General features: G+C 48.1%; 7 protein-coding genes across 7 annotated transcripts; 5 read left to right on the forward strand and 2 right to left on the reverse strand.

Moving 5' to 3' along the window:
• The first annotated feature begins 937 nt into the window (after positions 1–937).
• Positions 938–4,446, forward strand: BP01DRAFT_355681 (putative beta-N-acetylglucosaminidase). The gene is made up of 2 exons (XM_025574757.1): positions 938–1,445; positions 1,554–4,446. Exons 1-2 carry the CDS (start codon positions 1,349–1,351, stop codon positions 4,118–4,120), a joined length of 2,664 nt encoding a protein of 887 aa, XP_025432667.1. The 5' UTR covers positions 938–1,348; the 3' UTR covers positions 4,121–4,446.
• Positions 4,447–5,909: 1,463 nt separating this feature from the next.
• Positions 5,910–8,067, forward strand: BP01DRAFT_20015 (transcriptional regulator PacG/VIB-1). Its single transcript, XM_025571024.1, has 2 exons — positions 5,910–6,239; positions 6,312–8,067. The coding sequence occupies exons 1-2, from the start codon at positions 6,094–6,096 to the stop codon at positions 7,948–7,950; spliced, it is 1,785 nt and encodes a 594-aa protein (XP_025432668.1). The 5' UTR covers positions 5,910–6,093; the 3' UTR covers positions 7,951–8,067.
• Positions 8,068–8,650: 583 nt separating this feature from the next.
• On the reverse strand, positions 8,651–13,704 carry BP01DRAFT_20006 (cleavage/polyadenylation factor CFT1). The gene is made up of 9 exons (XM_025571022.1): positions 11,556–13,704; positions 11,193–11,506; positions 10,938–11,105; positions 10,514–10,870; positions 10,245–10,443; positions 10,123–10,198; positions 9,610–10,063; positions 9,394–9,541; positions 8,651–9,341 (listed from the first exon to the last, which is right to left on the reverse strand). Exons 1-9 carry the CDS (start codon positions 13,525–13,527, stop codon positions 8,860–8,862), a joined length of 4,170 nt encoding a protein of 1,389 aa, XP_025432669.1. The 5' UTR covers positions 13,528–13,704; the 3' UTR covers positions 8,651–8,859.
• Positions 13,705–13,960: 256 nt separating this feature from the next.
• On the forward strand, positions 13,961–15,883 carry BP01DRAFT_293486 (putative LMBR1 domain protein; the record flags this gene model as incomplete). Its single annotated transcript, XM_025571736.1, has 3 exons — positions 13,961–14,510; positions 14,623–15,624; positions 15,690–15,883. The coding sequence occupies 3 exons, from the start codon at positions 13,961–13,963 to the stop codon at positions 15,881–15,883; spliced, it is 1,746 nt and encodes a 581-aa protein (XP_025432670.1).
• Positions 15,884–16,092: 209 nt separating this feature from the next.
• On the reverse strand, positions 16,093–16,574 carry BP01DRAFT_293565 (uncharacterized protein; the record flags this gene model as incomplete). The annotated part of the gene is made up of 4 exons (XM_025571739.1): positions 16,093–16,151; positions 16,213–16,277; positions 16,334–16,392; positions 16,443–16,574. The coding sequence occupies 4 exons, from the start codon at positions 16,572–16,574 to the stop codon at positions 16,093–16,095; spliced, it is 315 nt and encodes a 104-aa protein (XP_025432671.1).
• Positions 16,575–17,660: 1,086 nt separating this feature from the next.
• BP01DRAFT_355685 (Atg14 domain-containing protein) lies at positions 17,661–19,531 on the forward strand. Its single transcript, XM_025574758.1, has 2 exons — positions 17,661–18,454; positions 18,513–19,531. The coding sequence occupies exons 1-2, from the start codon at positions 17,822–17,824 to the stop codon at positions 19,449–19,451; spliced, it is 1,572 nt and encodes a 523-aa protein (XP_025432672.1). The 5' UTR covers positions 17,661–17,821; the 3' UTR covers positions 19,452–19,531.
• A 681-nt stretch (positions 19,532–20,212) lies between these two features.
• BP01DRAFT_20500 (putative ZIP family zinc transporter) lies at positions 20,213–22,084 on the forward strand. The gene is made up of 4 exons (XM_025571057.1): positions 20,213–20,288; positions 20,358–20,463; positions 20,581–20,757; positions 20,819–22,084. The coding sequence occupies exons 2-4, from the start codon at positions 20,418–20,420 to the stop codon at positions 21,961–21,963; spliced, it is 1,368 nt and encodes a 455-aa protein (XP_025432673.1). The 5' UTR covers positions 20,213–20,288; positions 20,358–20,417; the 3' UTR covers positions 21,964–22,084.
• Positions 22,085–22,089: the final 5 nt, after the last annotated feature.

The following is a 22,089-nucleotide window of genomic DNA, read 5'->3' on the forward strand; positions in this document are numbered from 1 at the left end:
CTCGATAAGTAACTCTACGTCGATGGTTGGGTGATTACTCAGAAAAAGACTAGGTATGTTTAGTAAAAGTCAAGAGCACAGCACTAATGATAACTAAGTAACCAGGCTGTCAAAACGCTGCTGTTGCATTCGGGTCTTCGTGGCAAGCTGGAGCTCAAAGTTTATAAAAACGGGAGTGTTTCATTCCACTGATCCATTCCAATCCATGCAACCCCTCGTTTGGGAAGGGTTTAGGGAAGAGAGAGAGAGAGAGAGGTGTAAAGTATTGTATGGTAACAGACTGGCTAAGTACCAACAGTTACATGTAACCGTACATACACGTCGATAACTAGCTCCCTGTGTTTGTTGTATTATCCTTATCATGTGACTCCTGCTCTCATGCCGAGGACGGCGATATTGGGTCGGGGTCACTCCTCGATCTCTCTTTGCACCAACTCTCGGTCAAACAAAGATCCAGTCATGCCGTCTGTCACTTAACCCTGCTGCTTCGACTCGGAAATCCGGCCCCGATATGGACAAAGCACATTGGAACGAGTCAAATCAATGAATAAATGAAAGTGAATGGAACGAGTAAAGGAACAAACCAAAAATTAACTCAATCTATCAAACTGCCAGCTGTTGACTTTTCTAATCTGTCTGTCTAATATTCTACGTCTCACGCGCGTGTGCTCTGTGTGTGTGTGTGTGTTTGCGTGCGCATCTCCCGTTTTTGTCTTTCATAATCCCGACTATTGCTAGAATTGTTTATGGCACCCTTCTGGATCGAGCCTGGATTTGACCAAATTAGGAGAAAGAAAAAAGCCTGACCTTGGAAGCAAGGTTGCCTGCCTGTCTCGTGTTTCGACTCACCCCTTGCCGGAACATTTCCACCAAGCTTCCGTTGACGTCTGCAGCCCATCATTATCGTTTCACCTTGCCTCTCTACCTACCGAGCCTCGCTCCGGTGTCAGTGGAGAGAGAGGAAATACTAGTTGTTCCAGGCCGGGTCTTCATGGGCCCCAAAGAGATGCTGCCTCCTGGCTGGGAGGACCTAGACAGGTAGGTTAAACCTTGGTCTTGGCAAGTTCGTTCTCTATTCATTCTGTATCCATTTGGATGTCCCCTAAATGTCCTTGATGATTGTACGGTTCTCGGTCTATTCATTTCATCCTTCCTGTCTCTCTGGATACATACCTGAACCGAATGGGATTTCTTATACTCCTCTAACGGAGCTTTTTCGCGCGGCCCCTTCACCCCCGCCCTCCCTCCAACAACCGGCGAGATCTTATTTGGTGGGTAAGCGGTTCACTGCTAACAGTTGCGGTACTTGCCATGGCGCTTGGGCAGGCAGATGGGCCAACTCTTCATGATGGGCTTTGATGGAACATCTGTCAGTCCCCAGATTCGCTCGCTCATCGAGAACTACCACCTCGGCTCGGTTCTACTGTCTGCAAAGAACCTTAAATGTATCCACGTACCCCATTTCTTCTGCTCTCTTCATTCGAGCCTCAAATGGCTTCTCCCCGAAGACCGCGCCCCTTTGTTGTTGTAAACAAGCACTGATGTACGTACAGCTGCAGAAGATGCTACGCGACTGGTTCTTGAGTTGCAGACAATCGCACGGGATGCTGGTCACCCCGTGCCTTTGCTAATTGCCTTGGACCAGGAAAATGGAGGGGTGAACAGTCTGTACGATGATATCTATATCCGGCAGTATCCCAGTGCTATGGGTATCGCTGCAACAGGATCAAAGGGCTTAGCTCATGAAGTTGCGGTGGCAACGGCACAAGAGCTCAAGGCCGTTGGAGTCAATTGGATTTTGGGTCCTGTTCTCGACGTGCTGACCAATGTGCGGAATCAGCCTTTGGGTGTCCGTACCACAGGAGACGACCCACAAGAGGTATCACAATACGGCATCGAGTTCCTGAAAGGCTATCAGAAGGCAGGTCTCGTAACTTGCGGCAAGCATTTTCCCTCATACGGTAACTTGGAGTTTCTCGGGTCTCAGACGGACGTACCGATCATTACTGAGTCCCTAGAGCAGCTTAGTTTAACTGCGTTGGTGCCCTTCCGTAATGCGATTCTTCAAGGATTGGACTCGATGATGGTTGGAGGTGTTTCAATGTCATCCGCCGGAGTCAATGTGATGCACGCTTGTCTCAGCGAGCAGGTTGTTGATGACTTACTACGGAAAGACCTGCAGTTCAAAGGCGTGGTTGTTTCCGAATGCCTAGAAATGGAGGCCCTCACTCACAATATCGGCGTCGGTGGAGGAACAGTAATGGCTAAGAATGCCGGTTGCGATATCATCCTTCTTTGTCGCTCGTTTCAAGTTCAGCAGGAAGCCATCAGCGGTTTGAAGCTCGGTGTGGAGAACGGTATCATTGGGCGCGGACGTATTGAACAGTCCCTTCGCAGAGTGTTGAGCCTCAAAGCAAAATGCACATCTTGGGAACAGGCTCTCAACCCGCCTGGTCTTACTTCACTCACCCAGATGCAACCATCTCATACCAGCCTTTCTACACGAGCATACAACAGTTCCATCTCAGTTGTCCGAGATAAGCAGAATCTGATACCCTTGACCAACATTCTTGAACAGAACGAGGAATTGCTCCTGTTGACACCTTTGGTAAAGCCATTGCCTGCTTCTGCCGTATCGCGCTCCGTGACTGAGCATCTGAATGTATCTCTTGACCCGAGTGCATGGGACCGAACAGCATCTGTTCTGAGTGGCGAAAGTGTTTTCAAAGAGCTTGGCAGATCACTTTCCCGACATCGCAGTGGTCGTGTTCTGCATACATCCTACACGGCCAACGGCGTACGTCCGATCCATGAGAGTCTCATAGATCGAGCGAGCGCAGTCATCGTCGTCACCGCAGACGCTAATCGGAACCTGTACCAGCATGGTTTTACCAGGCATGTGTCTATGATCTGTAGGTCCCAGTTTACGCCGTCAGGCGAGCCTCGGGAGAAACCACTGATCGTGGTCGCGGTAAGCTCACCATATGACTTTGCGATGGACTTGTCCATTGGAAGTTATGTTTGCACATATGACTTCACCGAAACAGCCCTAGAGGCTTTGGTAAAAGTACTCTACGGAGAGTTGACCCCCATGGGATCACTTCCAGGCTCTATAAGTCGCAGTCAAAAACTTCACCAGGCGAGACAACACTGGTTAGTAGAAAGCTGGAACGAAGATAGAGACGCCCACGCCTTGGACTACCTAATAAGTGCTGTTCGGGACGATTGTGTGCAAGGACAACGTTCGGAGTTGCTCGGTGTAACATCTAGCAGCTTCTTACTCCGCATGGAAGAGATCGAGGAGGCACACTTCGTGGTTCGCAACAGCAGCACCCAGGCCTTATACGGATTCTGTTCCACATACTACTTCCGATCTACGGGCACGGGCGTCATTGGGTCTTTAATCGTCCATCCTGCAAGACGGCAGCTATCGATTGGAAACTCCCTCCACAACCGTGCCATCCGAACACTTCTGCAAAGAAAAGGCATGAAGCGATTCCAACTGGGATCTCGCCTTCCGGGTATTTATCTAGGCATTCCGTCAGCAAACCCGGTGGGCCGTAAAAGGCTTCGCCAATGGTTTGCGAACTTAGGATGGAACACGGCCCTTTCGCGGCCGGTTTGTAGCGCTGTAATGCGCAACCTATCTTCTTGGGCGCCAACGGAAGGCTTGCTTCACGGCATCCAGAATGCGGACGTGACTTATGATCTCGTTTATGGCAGGGACTATGCAGAGCCGATTTTGGATCACATCAAAACAAGCTCTAGGCAAGGAGTTCTAGATATATACAAAGTGGCTTTGAGAGGTTCACCACACTGTGGGATCATCCGTGCCACCCGACCCCGCGATGGGGCTATTCTGGGCAGCATCGTCGTTTACAGTGGACGAGCAGCTCTGGCGGAGCACATGCCGGTCCTGAGATCTCTTCAGGTCGCCGCTGGGGGCATTTCGTCTCCTGTCATTTCTCCATCGGTTGGTGAGTACGCCACGGTCATGCAGGGTCTGATCTTACTGGGCATAAAGCAAATTCGCAAACAAGGCGCTGAAGCTGTGATAATGGATTGCGTGAGTCGCTTACTTTTCATGCCCATACATTGTGCAATGAGCGTTGGTCATTGACGATTTTTGCTTTAGGTTGATGGTGACAGCAATCTTGATTGCCTCTCCGGCATGGGCTTCAGTACCCTGCATAGCTTCGAAGAAGTCAATTGCGATGCCGCAACATGGAGTATGACACCGACCTAGTGGGAGAATTCTTTAGTGGTGAGGTTCAGCTGCAAGGTCTTTGGTTTTACACTGTAGATGACCTTTTAACCCTGACATACTGGTGGTCTCATGGCTGTAAATATGAGTCAATAGAGAGAAGGGTGGGGCGGGAGATTTCTCAAGGTGTCATTTCCATTTCTCTCTAGAATTCATCTTTCTTTAGTCCCGTTTAGTTAGTCCTCAAGGCCAAACCTAACTAGATCTTGCTCACTGACTCTCCTACATCTGCTACCACTATCTAATATCTATAACTATCAGTATCCATAGATCCCTTAAGAGGGATTCCTTTTTTTAGGACTTGAGTCGAAAGCTTGTAAAGTTCCGGAAACAGCAAGGGAGAAAGACGTACTGAGCCTGGAGACTGGGCGGGCGGGGACGGACGCCTGCTGTGAAAGGGAGGACTGTTTGTTAATCACCAATTGGCGAATCTCGATTGGCTTCGGCTCCACCAGGCAATCTGGCTGTAAACTTTAATTAATAGAAATTGTTCCCCACGCAGGTTTCTCTGTCCGTCTCCGGCAGTGCTTTATTCTTGCCAATATCATGTGTAATTTAGTAGGAGGAGGAGTCTGTGCAAGCCTACTAGTTAGTTGTTAGTAGCTACTAGAGCATGGACACGAATACTAGGTAATAGGTAACTACTGTGTACTACTGTGTACTATGTATGCCTATTGTATACTCCGTATGTACACCATAACAATAAACTTGAAGTCACCTGGGCGCCGAGGGGTCAAACTTATCTGAATGTGGATTAGTCTTGTTTGTCCCACTCACCTGCAATTGCATTCGCCTGTTGCTCCCGGGTCTCCTTCTCCTCCTCTTGTCGCCAATACTTCTCCAGTCTCCAGTCTCCAGCAACTACTTACTACTCCGTACTCCGTAGGTACTTACATACACCGTCTTCGGTCTCGAGGCTCCGATTCGTTCGAGTGGCTGCTGACCTCGGGGGAATGAGATCCACTCTGACCTCGGAATCTGGAGTCTCACGCTTTCATCTCACGCTTCTGTTATGCTCTCGGCCTGATCTTAATTACTTCATCCTTCTGCAGAGCTGAGCTCGCTCCTATCTCCATATCTGTCTGTACCTGCTGCTTTCCATTGTTGCTGGGGTCTTCTTCCCTACCAACTCCAACCACCCATCCCCCTCCCTCCCCTCTCCTTCTCTCTGCCGCGTGCGCTTCTTCAACCCCATCCATCCCCTCATCTCTATCCATTATTCACTATGAGAACGGGAACGATTGCGGAACTATCACTGCAACCGGGTGTCTAATCCATTGTTCAAGTTGCCTTCCTGATTCGTTGCGAACCTGCCACTAATTCGGCATCCTTGACTCAATTCAATTCTTCTTTGAGTTCCCACTCATATCACATCAGCCCTATCAGGTCACTCCTGTCCTTATGTTCCTTCTCTTCAGCTTCCTCCCAAGGCCGCGCTCGTAGTGACAACAATCCCCTCCCGCCGGAATCAATTTGGCTTTCCACCTCTCTACCTGCCACACTCCGTTCACCCTTCACTCCGCTCTCCGCCCTCTCACACCCTCTACCCTTCTGCCACTTCTTGTCTTGCTCCTTCTGTTTCTCCTTCCTTCCCTCTCGCTCCTCCTCCTCCTTTCTCCGCCGCCGCCGCCCGCCCGCCCGCCCACCTCGAGCTCCCTCATCTTCTCCTCCCGTGTCCATCGCCTTCACGTCCTTCATTCCAAGTCTCTTCATCTCCTTCTTCTCCCTAGTTTGCGCCCTTTGACGTTTTGTTGCCACTTTCTGGCGACTGATCACCTTCTCTGTTGGTCTACTTGGTAGGTGAGGCCTCCAAGGGCCAATTTCGCAGCATGGAGGGCTTTGACACTATAGCTATGCCGTACCTGGCAAGCCCACTGTCCTTGAGCAATCTTCAAGGGACCGACTACCTTCATTCGATGTCTGGTATGGACATGCCTGACCAGCGCTCAACTTTTGAGGCGGAAACCTTCGTTAGGTGAGTATTATATGGATATAATCACCCATCCGATTTGCAATCTTGCCGCAGCTAATCATCATCTCGGGCTAGCGGCGATGACATTGCGTTTGCTCAACATGGTGTACCACCCACAGGCTTGAAACGGTTTCCGTCAGATTACCAAGACCCATTCACAGACATAGTGCCATCCTTTGACCCCGCCCCTCCAGAGCAATCTTCAGACTCGTCTATCGACCACAACAACAAACTCTTGAGCTTTTCTCTTCCGGCGTACAGTTTTACTCTGCTCGATTACTCACTGCGGCGCACCTCGGTCTCGCTTGCAGCCCAGCTGCATGGCATGTTCTTTCTGGCGGAGTCGCCCTGGACTACTTCGCCAATGGACAATGCCCCGCCCCAGCAAGGTGCGGAGCTGACATGCTATCGGCGGAACCTCTTTCAGATCACGGGGTCGGTAACACTGCCGCGAAGCTTGAGATATATCATGACGGAGCAAGGCGACCGAATACCCATCCTTGCCCAAGAGTTGACTGTTTCTGCCACCGAGTCCGTTGAGGGCAACTCAGTCAAGATTATCTCGGTGCCTTGGAAAACACCTGCGGCAAGTCAGAATCAGTCGGCAGACGACAGCAATGCCCCAGCAAATGGCGTTAGTATCACTCAGAGCACCACCAACCCTAAAGTCGAGAAAGAGCCGCCTCCGATTCCATTGGACATTATGGCTGGCCAGGACCTGGATACCGACTATGCTACCTTCCCAATTGCGTGGAAGCGGCTACAATTTCGAGTCGCAACCGCCAACAATGGTCGCAGAAAAGAGCTCCAACAACACTTTGTCGTCCGATTGAAGGTCATCGCGACCCTATCCACCGGCGCCAGGGTCCCAATCTGCGAGATACAGTCAGGACCTGTCATTGTTCGAGGTCGTAGTCCGCGCAACTTTCAATCCCGCAAAGACCTACCTCTGAGCGGCAGCGCTGCTGCTTCTCGAAAAAATACCCAGTCTGCCCAATCCGCTACTGTAAATCGAACACCGACCAGTGATTCGGCCCCGGCCTCCAACTTAACACCAGCCAAAGCTAAGGCGACGGTGAAAAGTAGCTCACCTGAGACCACGGTCTCCCAAGGCGGTATGGTTCCGCCACCGGCTAACGCTGATTGGACGCAGATCTCGCCTGCTGTGGGGGAAACTGTTCACTCCACACCACTGCCTCACTCGACTGTATATGCCCAATCGAGTCCAGAGTTTCCGCGGCCTACGGATACACAAAGGCAACATAATAATATCTCAGCTCCTATCAATCTGTCTCTTTTTGACGAGGAAGAGGGTGGGGAAAGCATCAATGTTCACGACTCAGCTAGATCAGCTTCGTCGTATGGAAATGATGTTCCCCAACGGAATTCCACAGCAGACGGCACTGCGCCCCCGGCAAAGATGCGGAAACTGTCCCATGGTCTGCCCCAAGCGCTATCTCGATCTGAATGCTCATCACTACCCTTCTTGAGTAGTACAAACATGCAGCAACCGTTTGCCTCTACGCTTCCCTTTCCGAATGAGAGTGCCGATTTATTGTACGAGTACTTCCCATTGGGATTGGATGATTGGCAGGCGCCCGTTGATGCTGTATATCGACCGCATGTAGTACATCACACCAATCTACCGGAGGTCAAATTTGTGGCCGCACGAGGAAGAAGCAAACGATACTTTGCTGCAGAAGACGTCTTCTGAAAGGACATAGTCAATGATCGCGGATTATCTACCGTTTACGGGATTTAAATCGGAAAAAAAATCTCTCCTTCCAAAGCATACAGGTTTTGGTCGAGTTTTATACGGAGGTGGTCGAGCTATACGGATGGAGACACTTTCAGTATTGTGCCTCTGTTCGGGCATGTCGTGCTCGACACGCTTTCAACCGCTACTTCATTGGCAATCTGCCGTAATGTGCAAGCTGTCTGGTTAATTTATTCTTCACTAAACCCACTGACGCATGGCTCCCGCAGAGATATATCGGTCTTCGGATATAGGAATGGATCGACAACGATGGGCGGGCTGGGGCGTGCTGGAGTTCTGCTTGTCAGGGCAGTGGCGTTAGCGGTTCTTGATTGTCGTATTTTTCCTGTCGTCCTGGTTTTTCTGTTTGTCTGGTTTTTCTTTTCCTCACTTCTCTTCTTTTCTTCCGCCACTACCTTCCGCTTATGTTCTTTCTTTTGCCCTCTCATCCGGTCGCAGTTACGGAGTTGTTAAGTTCATTACCATGCCTAATTATTGTGATGCTACTACGGTGTTCCTATTGGCGCGCAGTCACCGGTCAAGTTTGATCCCAAGTCGAGCTTGCATTGCATTGTATAGTTTCGATCCGCAATAAGTGGGATTAATAGCCAGCCTTGCCCCATTTGCTTTGCAATCTGGGCACAAGTCAATTGATTCTGCACTTAGCCCTGAATCTGCCACAGACCGAATAAGTACATGCACTGCGTATGCCTCATTCAGCTTCACGGAATGGAGGAATAGGTCGCAAACACCCCGCGCCATTGCGAGTCAGGAAGATGCTGCTTGTTCAGCAAAGAGGCCGGCGTAGCGCTGAGAGGTCCGCATCACATCAATCTGTTTGTATGAATGATGAGGTTTAAACCCATGTCAGAGGTAGCCAAGCCCATCACCCCCTATGCTTTCCAAGTGAGCATTAATCTCCCATTCATTTGCGCCCACCCGACTTGCTATCTCGGTCTTACGCTGTGAACTCAGGCTGAGCCACTGGAACAACAGATTACCGTCCAGCATCCCTCTTCCCGCAGTACCATCACTCTCGACAGCGCGGAACGCGCGAGGATTCAGACCGCAAGGATGCTCAAGAGTGTTTGTCAATTGAGACTGCAGAGCCGACAGACGGCGGTACGCCTCTTCCGAAATGCAGGTGATCAAGCCAAAAGACCCGTTTTGCGACGTTAGGAGAGACTGGTAGAGCGGCGCTTGGTGATCCCGATCCATGTCATTCAATTGAGAATGTAACAGCTCGGATGAGACCATCGTACGTGGAAGCAGGGTTAAGGTAGAGACAAAGTTACCGGTATGAAAGCTACTGCGACTGAGTAGCCTGTCGCCATTTGAGGATTTGGGGTCTGCATTGAGTCAGTCAAAGGTTGCAACGACGCCAACCATAATAACGCTCACCTTCGGGATCATATTGCAATATGTGAATATTACAGTCACTGTCGGCCACGACAATGAATAACCTTTTGCCATCGGGAAGGAAGTCTGCGGCTGCTACCTCCAAATAGTCTAGGTCTTTTGCGAAAAGACTCATTTTATATGGTTCCTCCTAGAAACGCATAAATTTCGTCAGGTTGATCACAATACCCTACAGTGAAGTCATCTAGGGTAACGTACCGAATAGCCAGCAAACCACAATCCTTTCGTAGCGTCTCCAATGATACACATACCAGTGCCTTTCAGCTCCTTAACAACACTAACATAGCATTGCAAATCCATGAAGGCAACTGGAAGTAGGCTGCCGTCCTCTTTGAGACCTCTGACCATACATTTCTGCCCTTGGGAAACAATGATGAAACCCTGGCCACCAATTTCAGATAGTGCAGTTACAGCACCCTTCACCAGTTCCTTGCCGACAAGTTTCAATTTGCGATCCATTACCGGGTTCTCAGGGTCCGGAACCACTTTGACGACCTCAAAAACATATATGCAACCTCGCGATGGTATATCTTCACCGCGCGCAATCGCCGTTCCGACAACTATCATCTCCCTACGTTCATGGGTGTTTTCTGATACCTCGAGACTGATATTCTTCATAGCCATGACGTACTCGCCTGCACCTAGACAATGACTAGGCGTCGAAGAGACGTTAGTACTATATGGACTGGATCTTCCATTGCCACCTCTCACCTTTCTATGATTGACCATGTCTTGGGGCTGATGATTTTAAGAGAGCTTCTATGCACTTGAGGCAGAAATGAAACAACTGATGATATTTAGCACGTATACTTAAAACACAGATAGAGCCAGACCTTCATTGCGCCATTCAGGATGTAATTCGTCATCTTCAGGCAGTCGAAATCGAGTCCTCTCGCAAGTACCAAGCACATACGTTCCTGACGAGGCAGAGTAAGTTAAGTGATCGACTTGTTCACCCAGTGGTACCTTCCGCAGAGGCCATTTATGGTCAAAAAGCATGCCGAAGGGCATTTGGCACAGACGAATGGTGTTCTGGTTGCATTAGCTTATCAACCCTGGGCATAATCGTTGCACCGCTTTGCAACGGGGAGATGAGGCTTACATTCGAGTCAAGAAAGACAAATCTGCTCGTTGGTGCCAGAGATCCAAGAATGCTTACGCCTCGTGGATGATGTCCTCTTAAGCGTACAAAATGCGGTAAGCTAGTGGAAGTCCGGACGATAAAGCCAGCTGAAGCCCCAGGTACGAATACGGTAAGAAGCCCTGCGACATCGGGAAGTATCCGCAAGGGTTGCGCTTTACGTCTTCCTTTGTCAGTCGATTCTGAGCCTAAATGAGGTTGTACTCGTGGAAGAATTGTAGTAGCCTCCTTCGAGAAGCGCAGGGTAAGCTTTCTATCAACTGCGCCAGTTGTGGCAAATGGTTTGTATATGTTGATCTCGTCAGTTTGGGACCGCAACTATTGAAATGGGAAGGAGTATCAGTAAGCAACATTTTGAAGTGTACACGAAAGTATTTGAGCGTACAATCAAGTATGGCAAAGCACAGGCGCGATCCCCAAGATCGGCAACAAGGGCCTCGGTCAACGGCTCCCGTGTTCCAGTTCTTTTTGGAACTTCGGAGGATAACACTGGCGGCAGCCCAGCTACTCCTTCAATGATAGTTACCAGGGTTTGATCAGGAAAGTAGTAAACCTGGGCATGAAGTAAGTATAAGATTGGTTGTACATACAACCACTCCATTCAGGAAGCTCAAGCTCACACCCTGCGCGGGGCACTTACGTGGAGTCTGTAATCCTGGTCTAGCAGGAACAGATAGAGGCTACCATCAAGCTGTCCTTTGAAGACTGGGTTGACGCAAGCAAATGTGTCAGTCTTGTCATTGTACAGACTACAGGAGATCCAAGTCTTTGCTGCGAGTTGCTCATGTAGAGTAATCTCGTCCAGATCTCCGCTATCATCGACTTGAAGAAACAATAACGTGGAATCGTCCCGGAGAATTACAAGGCAGGGATCCGCAAAGCTGGCACTGACGGCCATCCGTTCATCGATGGTGTCATCGTCCCAAATGGGATAAATTTGAGTTAAACCCAGGTCTTCTTGGTCAGCAAAATCATGTCAGCAAAGTTTCGTTCAAAGGCTTACCGCTGTCATAGGTTCGAACCTCATTTGTTAGAACTTGCACTATCCGTTTGTTGCTCATCAATGTGTTGATATCAATGGTCGTACCCTCATTTGGATTGAACTCTGGAGCTTTGAACGGTGTCAAAACACCGGCGTCTTCCAAGTAGACAAGATTCTCTTCCTTATCGTTGCCTTTACTTCTGGAAGCAATGACAAAACAGCGCATTTGTGGTTGATTGCCATCTGGGGCACTTGTCACCGCATCTGTTCCCTGAACTACGGTGACTGTCCAGAGACTTTCCGCAGAATCAATACCAACAGAGTGTATCACATCAGGATCGAGCTCGCGTCTCAACACCACCAAACCCCCACCACTATCAGAGCCTTGAGCTGCGACCAGCTCCAACCCAGCAGGATCATATTCGGAGCGGTCGTCATTTGCGCTTGCAAACACTGAGCGCCTGCCTAGAGCGATGTCTCTCACAGGGGCGATATTGATGAGTTTGTCGATGAGATGAAAGTAACGTACTCCAGAAGACAGCTCAGCCACTGAGGCATTTCCAATTGGTGCTGTTCCTGGTGATGTAGAGTATAGATCGTCTTCGTAAACATCAATATCGCTCTGGTCATCATCGATGCCTGCCGACTCACCCACCGCTTGTCTCGACAGAGGCTTAGATTTCTTAGAGCTTGATGATGTCAGAGAGCAGTTAAGGAGGACGGAGTCCGAGCCTTCGCTGCCTACAAATAGCCTACCTTCACCAATATGTGCTGATGAGGAAGCAGCAGAGTTCAGACAGATAAAGCCGGCCTGAGCAGGTAAGAGGTGCACGGATATTCCAGAGACCGACCTGCCATCGAGCCTAAATCTTAGGACGACGAAAGCTCCTGTTGATAGCACTAGAAGCAGGTCCCCACTACCATCGCCCAGAGTTTCAACGACGCAGTTTTCCAGGCGCAGAGCCAATTCGGATTGATCTGACATAGAAAATGCCGAGACAGATCTGGAAAACTCATTGACCCCAACGGCGTTGGTCTTACCAGCCTGGTCAACATGCACCAGCTCATTAGACCCAATTAACAAAGCACCACCAACCGGAGGCGGGAGTGCTACCACTCTAAAAAGATCGCTTGGTAGCCTGGTTACTGAAAGCAATGTGGTGGATGCTCGCTGTTCCAGGTCGAGAGTGAACACGGAATAGAACACAATGTCCTTTCTCTCCTGCAGAAGCGCACTCGATGTCGCAACCTGTGAATACAATATTCCAAACGTCGGTTCCCTATATTCGTATAGAAATGCGAAACTTATGGGATGCTGAATTGATGGATCCAATGCACTCAGTGGTAAAACGAAGGATGGAGCATACGGGGTTTGATGAATCAAGCCCTGCTTAACCTTTTCGCGATCGCCGACCTCCCCAAGACTTTGAATCTCCGCACTTCGGCCCTCTAAGTCCGAATCGTAGTCATCCATCACTAAGTCATCCCCAGGCTGATGAAAGGGGATGATCGCGAAATTGCGAATCCCAAAATTGAAGATCGCACACCTACTGCTTGGGTCCACACTGAGAATGCTGCCACAACTGTCCAAATCAGGGACCCAGGGACTACGGGTCAGATCATCTCGCTCATAATAATGAATCGAGATTGTGGAAATGCCACGACGCTCCGGATCCCATTCAATCAGGCTGAGTTTAGCATTGCGGAAGGCGATGAGAATGGCATCTCCCCCACTTTTGGATTTCAAAATCTTGACCCGACACAGATTAGTTACTGTGCCGGCCAAAGGGTACTCTCGCTCCAGAACCAGTTTCGTAGTTTGTGCGCTGGATTGCGCTTCCACCCTTTGGATGCCAAGAGGTTTTTGTAATGAGAAAATTTGGAGAAGAGAGGTCTTCACGACAATAAGATTGTTGCATTTTTCGGTCAGGAAGGGTATTGCCAATGAGTGAGTGATCCCAGTAGGGGACACCAAATCGGTATAGCACTGCATCTGCGATAGTGGGGAGAGATTTGCGTTTGTGTTGTTGGAAGAGAAAGGATCTCCCCGGCCGGCCGGCTTTAACTTAACTGCCTTGCCGTTTTCTCAACATTGGGTGCTTCTGAGTAGGAGGAATGAGGGACGTAGGATAGGCCGGCGACGCAACAACAAACAGTACGTATACAATGGAATGAGAGTTGCGTCGAGCGGCAGACAAAAAACCAAAGCTTGGAACCGATTGGATGGTATATTCACGTGACAGACTCCGTAGATGACGTAAGATGTAACAGACAGTCGCTAGGTAGCTAGGTAGTTCAGGCTTTTCTAACTCCGCTCGACATACATGCTACTATGTGCAGGGTAGGAGTACCTGATGTGTCAAGTCTCTCACCTCAGCTATCTCATATCCAGTCTTCCACTCCATGTGAGCCTTTGTTCATATTAGATGGCTTCTCTGCAAGTGTCCCTGATATGGTTCATATATGGCACTGTGATAGCCGTTGCGAGCTTGATAGCTTGGTGCCTAGTACATTTCTATCAAACCCCTCGAGATCGATCGCAGGTTGTGACCTTAACGTGTATTCTTACTATCGCGAGTCTTCTTGCGACCGTACTTTTACTGCCGGTTGACGTCGCTTTGGTCTCTTCAGCCACCTCCTCGACGCTGGGCAAGAGGGAAAGTTGGGCCACCCAGAATGTTGTCGACAAGGACCTGTCTCTTTTGACCGGTATATACTACTTACTCTATTCTCTCGACGCCATCCTATGCCTCCTGGTTATTCCCTTTGTTTACTTCTGGTATGAAGAATATGATGAGGTGGCTAGTGAGGCAGGTGAACAAACCCCGGTACAACGACTCTGGGCTGCCTTCAAGTATGCTATTCCGTTTGTTGCAATCGTCGCAGTGCTACTTCTGGTCGGCGCTCTCGCTCCTTTATCCAAAGCCGAGTATGACAATGAAGGTGTATATTCTACTTACTCGTTGGTTGACAACCGTATGCCTCCGCCTTTTCCTGAGCCTCATTTGTCCTTAGTCAGGTACAAGCTGATGACTCTGTCCTGACTCGGTATCGTCATGAAGCTGACTTTTGTCTATATATTATGTAGGAGGCCGACGAGCCCTAGCATTCACTATTGGGGTACTAATGACGATCGGAGTGCCTTCTTACATCTTGTACACTTCCGCCGGTCTCGCACTCCTTCCTATACAGGCATTGAAGGCTCTATCGGCCTCGAACGATACATGGAAAGCCGCCAATGCCGTGCAACTTGAGTCAAACAGAGAGCGTCAACGCCAGTTGGATCGCCGCTGTGGAGGAAACTCGGGACTTTTGTCCTCCAAAGATCGTAGAGAACTGGATACACTTGTTCGAGAGGAGAGGACATTAATCCGGCGCCAACGCCTTGCAGAGGAAGCTCACGCAGAGGGTCGAAACTGGGTGGTTAAATTATGTCTAAAAGCCAATGCTACATGCCGCCCACTGAGGGTTATTGGCGGTATCACCTTATTTCTAATCGCGTCGCTTATATCGATATCTATGCTATTGACAGCTATCGATCAGACCAGCAGCTCACTCTGCAAGCACCATTGTGGGTACCTCAGCAAAAACCTGCACATATTCAATCCGATGGATCAAATCTTTGTTCAATCTGCGAAGATCTTCCCACTCGACTACCTTATGTTCACCATAATCACTCTACTACTATTCTGCAGCTCAGTATTTGGAATTGCTACAATAGGCATCCGGTTCATTTGGGTGAGAATATATCAGGTCAGAAGTGGCCATACATCTCCACAGGCTCTTCTGCTTTTGTCAGCAGTCCTGATGCTGACAATTTTGTCAATGAATTACTCACTGTGTATGAGTGTGGTCTCACAATACGCAACATTTGGCTCACAAACATTCTGCGACCGCCTGCCAAGTCTCGAAGGACAATCGAGTTGCTCGGATCAAAAGCATCTCATCAAGCGATGTTCTGACACAGCCAACAATATAGCTGCAAAGCGAAATTGCACGCCTAGTGTCACTAGCACATTTGTTAATCAAATCGCAACACAGTTTCCTGTCTTCGGTGTGATACTTTTCTGGTCTCAATACATTTTTATAGGTACAAAATTCCGCAAACTCTCGTACATTAGGAAAGGCCATATCGTTGACAAATTTTTACCCCAGGGGTTTACGCTCTCGTCCTTGTCATGTCAATCGTTCGACCTCTCAAACATGACGAAAGTTCACTTGATGAAGAAGCCGAGGAAGCCGAAGAGGAGAATCTCCTAGCAAGCACCAGAGGACGCAGCGACGCCGGATTGAACAATGTTATTCGAAGGATGGACATGCACAATGATAGCAGAAGTGTGAGATTATAATATCGAGTGTCTCGCTCCAAGTAGGACATAATTCAAGTCCTTCGAATTCTGAGCAGCACTGACAGTCATTCATAGGCACAGTTCACATGCTCTGATATAAGTGGATCGCGCACAGCATGAAACCGCCTGCAGCGAAGATCCCTGCAAAGGAGCCTGGAATGAGCGTGAAACTAGATGATCTATGTTCGGCCTACTGATCATAAGAATGACTAAACGCGGTCGTCCAATAATGCGAGAGCATTCTCGAATGCCCTGACAACATCGATATCTGAGCCTATGATTAGCAGGTTCTCCGGTCTGAAAGTTTGGTGTCTCGAAGATTGGTATACAGTGTTTCTTCTTATTCTTCAAGCTTTCTTCGGAATGCTGGACATGTTGCATCTGAGTCTTGAATCTATAGTCTCCGCATGAGTTACGTCCTTCTCAGATGGAGCCGGGGTGAAAGCGAACCTTTTCAAGGCTCTCGTTTCGTCTCGCCTAATCGTCGTTTGAGACCATACCATAAAAATCTAGGCGGAAATTAGAATGAGAATCGCGCTCGAAGAAAAACAAGGGCAACCTCGAGAAGTTCAGAAGTATGATTTTGGAGAACAACTTCTGCTTCTTTGTGCTTTTCCATAGCCCTGTAGTATTTATTCTCGAGTTCGTCCCAGTCATGCGCATTCAAGCCGTCGGCGGACAAACATTCCATTTGCACAGCTTCAGAACATGCGGCTGCTGAGCGGCCACCCGCCCTCTGATGAGACATTCTCGGTCAAATCCGCTTCTGTGCTTAGAGATTCTATAGTGACAGGTAACATGAAAGCTTGACAACACGACTCCGTCCGCAAGGGGTTGAAAATGGAATACCCGACAAAAAGAGCACTTGAGTTACAGGATCGAGCGGGAAAAGGTTAACGTAATCGTACAGCCAACCGGCGCGACAGCGAACCGTTATTTTCTTATATAACTACCACTATAAAAATCATAACTCTATTATTTTATTTAGAATAGATAAATCAAATAAGATATACAGTTCTTTATATATAAGTCTTATAAGTTATAGATAAAACTATAATAATATATATCTTAAATATATGATTTATAGATATTTTAGATATATTATACTTTAAATATACTGGCTATAGTCTAGTAAAGCTATATAAATCAAGAAATAATACTATATTTTATACTATATTCTAAGATAATATAGCTGAAATTCTCTTTATAATAAATCTTATCTAGCTTTATATTATAATTTACTATATTACTTTTACTAATATTCTTATAGTTAAAAATATAAAGTTGCTATTTTTATAGTGGTAGTTATATAGGGAACGACGGTTCGGTGTCGCGCCGGTTGGGTGTCCGATTACGTTAAGAGGAAATAAAAGAAACAGAACTAAAATAGCGGAGTAGCGGTCAATGCCAAAGTATAGACAGGCATACATTACTGAAATTTACACTGACCTACGTGTTCCCTTCTGTGGCTCACGAAGAGTATCTGTGAGCAGGATAAAGATATAAGGTCCACTGACTTGTTCCATGTGTACGAGTAGTTGATCATCCCAGTTCAGCTTTCTACTGGACCCAAAACAGTGTTTATGCAGGGTAACGTTCGTCTCCATAAGATATGTACGGTAACATTGAGATTGCACTGAGCCAAACAACAAGTAGTCATTAGTTGGTCAATTAGTTAACCACTGTGTAGGGGAGAGGTGACGTAAGCAGCGACCCGTTTTCCTGCAGCATGCTGAGGATTATTAGTCGCTGCCTTTGCGGCTATATTTAATTGCCACTTTGACAAATTATGAGAGACCCTCCCTCCTCCAAGAGCGGCAGATATAGCTACCAGATAAGACAGCCTGACAAGAGCCAGCTTTTTATGGGCTCTCGCACTACGAAACCACGCCAGTGTCACCCCAATGCTTAGCCAACCTGAAGGTCGAATTAGTTGAAATGAGCTGTCACGTATGTTTCCGTGGTTCGGGCTTAAATCTACGTTGTATTTGTCCTATGTGTGCTCGCAATCAACTGTACCAGCTGCGGATCGAAAATGCCACGCTGCTACTAGAGAAAGAGTCTCTAAAGCGAGAAATCGATGCTACGGTGTTGTCAAGGCAGCGTAGCGCCGACCTGCCAGAAAACAAGAACATTTCACCTGGAGACGATGACGGAGTACCTTCCACTTGGATCTCACGGATCATTGTTCATGAGGGAATTGAATCATCTACGAAAACAACAGTCCTTACGCGCCACATTGAGGGGTTGGTAAGCGAAGTTCGAGAAAAAAGGCTCGAAATTTCCCGGCGCAGAGTATCATTAGCACAAAGACAATCAGACTCAGAATCCGCAAAGTATCAGCTCTTGGAGCGCGAAACAGCAATCCTAGCCAGCATCCAGAACAATATAAAGAGGACTGACCATCTGTGGCACTCCCTTCACAGCAAGACTACAGAAGCACGGATATTTCTCTGCCGAGAAGCAGCTAACCTCTACGAGCTACGGCAAGAGTTGAGAATGATTGATGGTGTAATGCAAGAGACCTATGTAATCGGCGGTATGCACTTGGTCGATCTCAGACATCTGAATGGAAAGTATGCCTCGGAAAATTCGGCTTGGTATGTTTGGGGTATTAATCGTCTGAGCAGGCACCTCGCCCGCGCACATATCAACGTCGTTCTCATATGTCGCCCAGCTGCTGGCTCTTGTCTCTCACTATTTATCTCTGAGACTCCCCGCAGAAATCACACTTCCTCACCGGAATTATCCTTTGCCAACTATCTTCACGCCCTCTGCATCGTATGTCTCCAGAAACACTGACTCGCGGCTGCCGGCTTCACAACAATTCGGACCTACTCCGGCGGAAAATTCGCGATTTGACTCAAACCGTCTCTCTCGGCCAAGGCCCTTAACTATCGACAAAAGTCTTCCTAGGTTGGCGAAGGAGGATCCCGCCACCTACGCCCTTTTCCTCGAAGGAGCGACATTACTAGCTTGGGACGTTGCCTGGCTTTGCCACACTCAGGGGCTCAATCCTGTATCGGATTCGTGGGAGCATATCTGCGACATGGGGAAAAATTTATGGCAATTACTTGTTGCACCTCCTGCACAGCCATCAACCCTAACGAGAGCATTTGCTGGTCGAGATATTCACGTAAAGACGAAGACAACTAAAATCCTACCCAAGACTAGTATTCATCGAACCGTGTCATTCCCCATGCTAGGACATTATTCGCACGGCACCGCGCATTCATTTCTGGGTGCTGCCGAGAGTGCAGAGTTCATGCGCACGTGGAGGCTTCCACCTCCGATCCGGGTCATAGACAACCTGAAATCGACATTGATGGGGGAGCTGGCGAGTGCAGAATGGGAACTGCTCGAAAGACGCGAATGGGACGACATGACTCTTGAACGAAGCCGTTCTGTGTCTCAGTGCTCTCTCGTGGCTCCTGCTACTGCTTGCGATTCGGGGTCTATTGATGCAGATGCAATCTCGGAATCATACCGTCCGGATTTATCGACTGTACGCAGCGATTTTTCTCGTGTAAAAGGTGTGAGTGGCTGGACCAAATTGAGAAATAGATAGCACATTGGAAGACTAAGCATGCAGACTCCACGTACTGTACTGATGTCATCTATTGCAAAAAAAATCTTTGAAGAAAAAAGGACCAAGCATAGAGCAGTGGTTTGAGCAATGCGGCTGGCAATTGTCTACCCTGCTTTCTTCGTATAGTACGAGCGTTTATTCCGTTTGAAAAACCTACTATAGGTAGTAATCTGCCAGACTGTATTAACCACATTATACCTGAATTAGTTGACGGCAGGACAGTCAGTACTTATGTGTTGACTAAAAAGGGGGTTTTAAACTAGTTAATAACTAATTAATTAGAGTTATCCATGGCTAGCCCAGGGTGCATTATCATCCACTGCTGCTGTTAATCGACATGTGGTTCTGTTCTAGATACCAATTGGAGCTACTCCAGCGGTATGTCAGGTCTTTGCCGAAGGTATTTTGAATAGATAAAGTATACCCTAACCATAAGTAGTCTGAGGATGGAATAAAGAACTGCTTATTTATTTTTGCTAATCGATTTGTAATCACAACAACCAGGATGATGATGATGATGAGGGAAAAGAGACGGGACAGGCCACCGCTTTCGCAGTGAGGAAGGCGCATTCTCGTAACTTACTACTAACTTAGTACGGAGTACGGAATACTGTTACCTTACTAAGCATTTAGTGTATTACATAAGCAGGGTAAGATAAGATTATCAGCGATTCGACGCGTGTCCATCGAGTGAGTCCAAGAACAATCCTATGCATTTGCCTGCGATAAAAGATCATGACACAAACTACAAATTCTTCTTGCTAGGCTAGTCATTCAGAGGCACACTCAAGTATCTGAGTGATAGTATCTGTGGCAGTTTGTTCCCCCCACTTTTGTCTTGAGATTGTTCTCCTTTAACTCAAGGAGCAGAGGCCGCGCCCAAAGCCTACTACCAGGTCATGAATAGAGCGGAAGTCCTAAATATCCACGGGCCCCTAAACAAGAATGAACAGAACTTCATTATGGGAGCAGGCTAATATTAGCTGTATTGGTGAGTCATAGTACAGCCAAGAGCAAGTAGACGTTGATTGTGCACTACAAACGTATTCTCTTTGCATGTTCTTGCGCTCCCTGGGTAGCACCATTTAGAAACTTGCTAATGTCACAGGCTTCGAAAATACCAACATGTTTGTTTCGAGTATTCCGGATACTCTTCTTCGAGCTGAGATAACACGGCGAAACTCAAACGACCATGCCGCAACCTGTGGTTCAAAAGAAAGAGGTGTTTACAATACCAAAATACACGTCCTAGCTCTTTTTCTTATACTTGTGCTGAGCACTCTTGGTATGTCTCAGCTCCTGTTGTACCTTACATAGTCTCCAGAATCTAATACCATAGGTGCAAGCATGTTCATTCCCTGTACTTGCCCGTCGATTTCCCCGGTTACCCGTACCGCGCCGATTTCTTTTTCTATCTAGGCATTTTGGAACAGGCGTGTTGATTGCTACTGCCTTTGTCCATCTGCTGCCTACCGCATTTGTTTCATTGACTGATCCTTGTCTCCCTCGCTTCTGGAGTGAAACGTATCGTGCCATGGCTGGATTCGTCGCCATGATATCAGTCTTCGTCGTCGTGCTTGTGGAAATGTTCTTTGCCCTGAAAGGGGCTGGTCATCTTCATGGGAGCGAATATGATCAGCTGATAAATGATGCTAGTGTAGATTTGCCAACGTTGGACCTGCATGATGACTTAGAGGACGAACAAGAGCCTGCACATAGTGTCAATCCTGGTAGGCTTGGAGCATATCATAGAGCAGATGCGATTCCAACATTGTCGGATCCTTCTCTTAGCAGCTCGACTGATGGGCCGGCTCTGTCTAACTCTAGGAATCACGGCATGCCGACTGACTGTATAAACCTCGCAAGGCCACACTACCACAATACATTTGACAGGAAGAGCGATCGCATTCATCGACGCTCGTCCTCTAGCGATCGACATTCTCATGCCGATATGCACCAAAGGACGAATATGGAGTCACCGAGACACAATCCACAGCGACAATTACTGCAATGCCTGCTGCTGGAGGCAGGTATCCTGTTCCACAGCATCTTTATTGGGATGGCCCTCAGTGTTGCCACGGGCACATCCTTCATCGTCCTTCTTGTCGCCATCTGTTTTCATCAGACGTTTGAAGGGTTTGCTTTGGGTTCAAGGATTGCGTCGCTGATCCCTGACCTATTTGCTCCATCCTCCATGAGACCATGGCTGATGTCGCTCGCTTACGGAACCACCACCCCTATTGGACAGGCCATTGGCCTGATATTGCATAATTTCTATGATCCAGCCAGCACTACGGGACTACTGATGGTTGGTATCACAAATGCCATCAGCAGTGGTCTTTTATTGTTCGCAGGGCTTGTTGAACTTTTGGCAGAAGACTTTTTGAGTGAACCGAGTTATGCAACACTTAGAGGTCGCAGGCGCGTTGAAGCATGTGTCGCAGTCATGGCTGGAGCTCTTCTAATGGCATTCGTTGGGGCTTTCGCTTGACTGGCTAAGATCCATCCTAATTTCTTGTCATATCAGTCTCAAGTACATAGCGCTTTCGTTCAAGGATATCTAAGATGCAGTTCATAATTCCCTCTCCATTCAATCATCTGGGACTTACCGACCAAC

The sequence above is a fragment of the Aspergillus saccharolyticus genome (assembly GCF_003184585.1).
Source record: "Aspergillus saccharolyticus JOP 1030-1 unplaced genomic scaffold BP01scaffold_10, whole genome shotgun sequence".
NCBI lineage: Eukaryota > Fungi > Ascomycota > Eurotiomycetes > Eurotiales > Aspergillaceae > Aspergillus > Aspergillus saccharolyticus.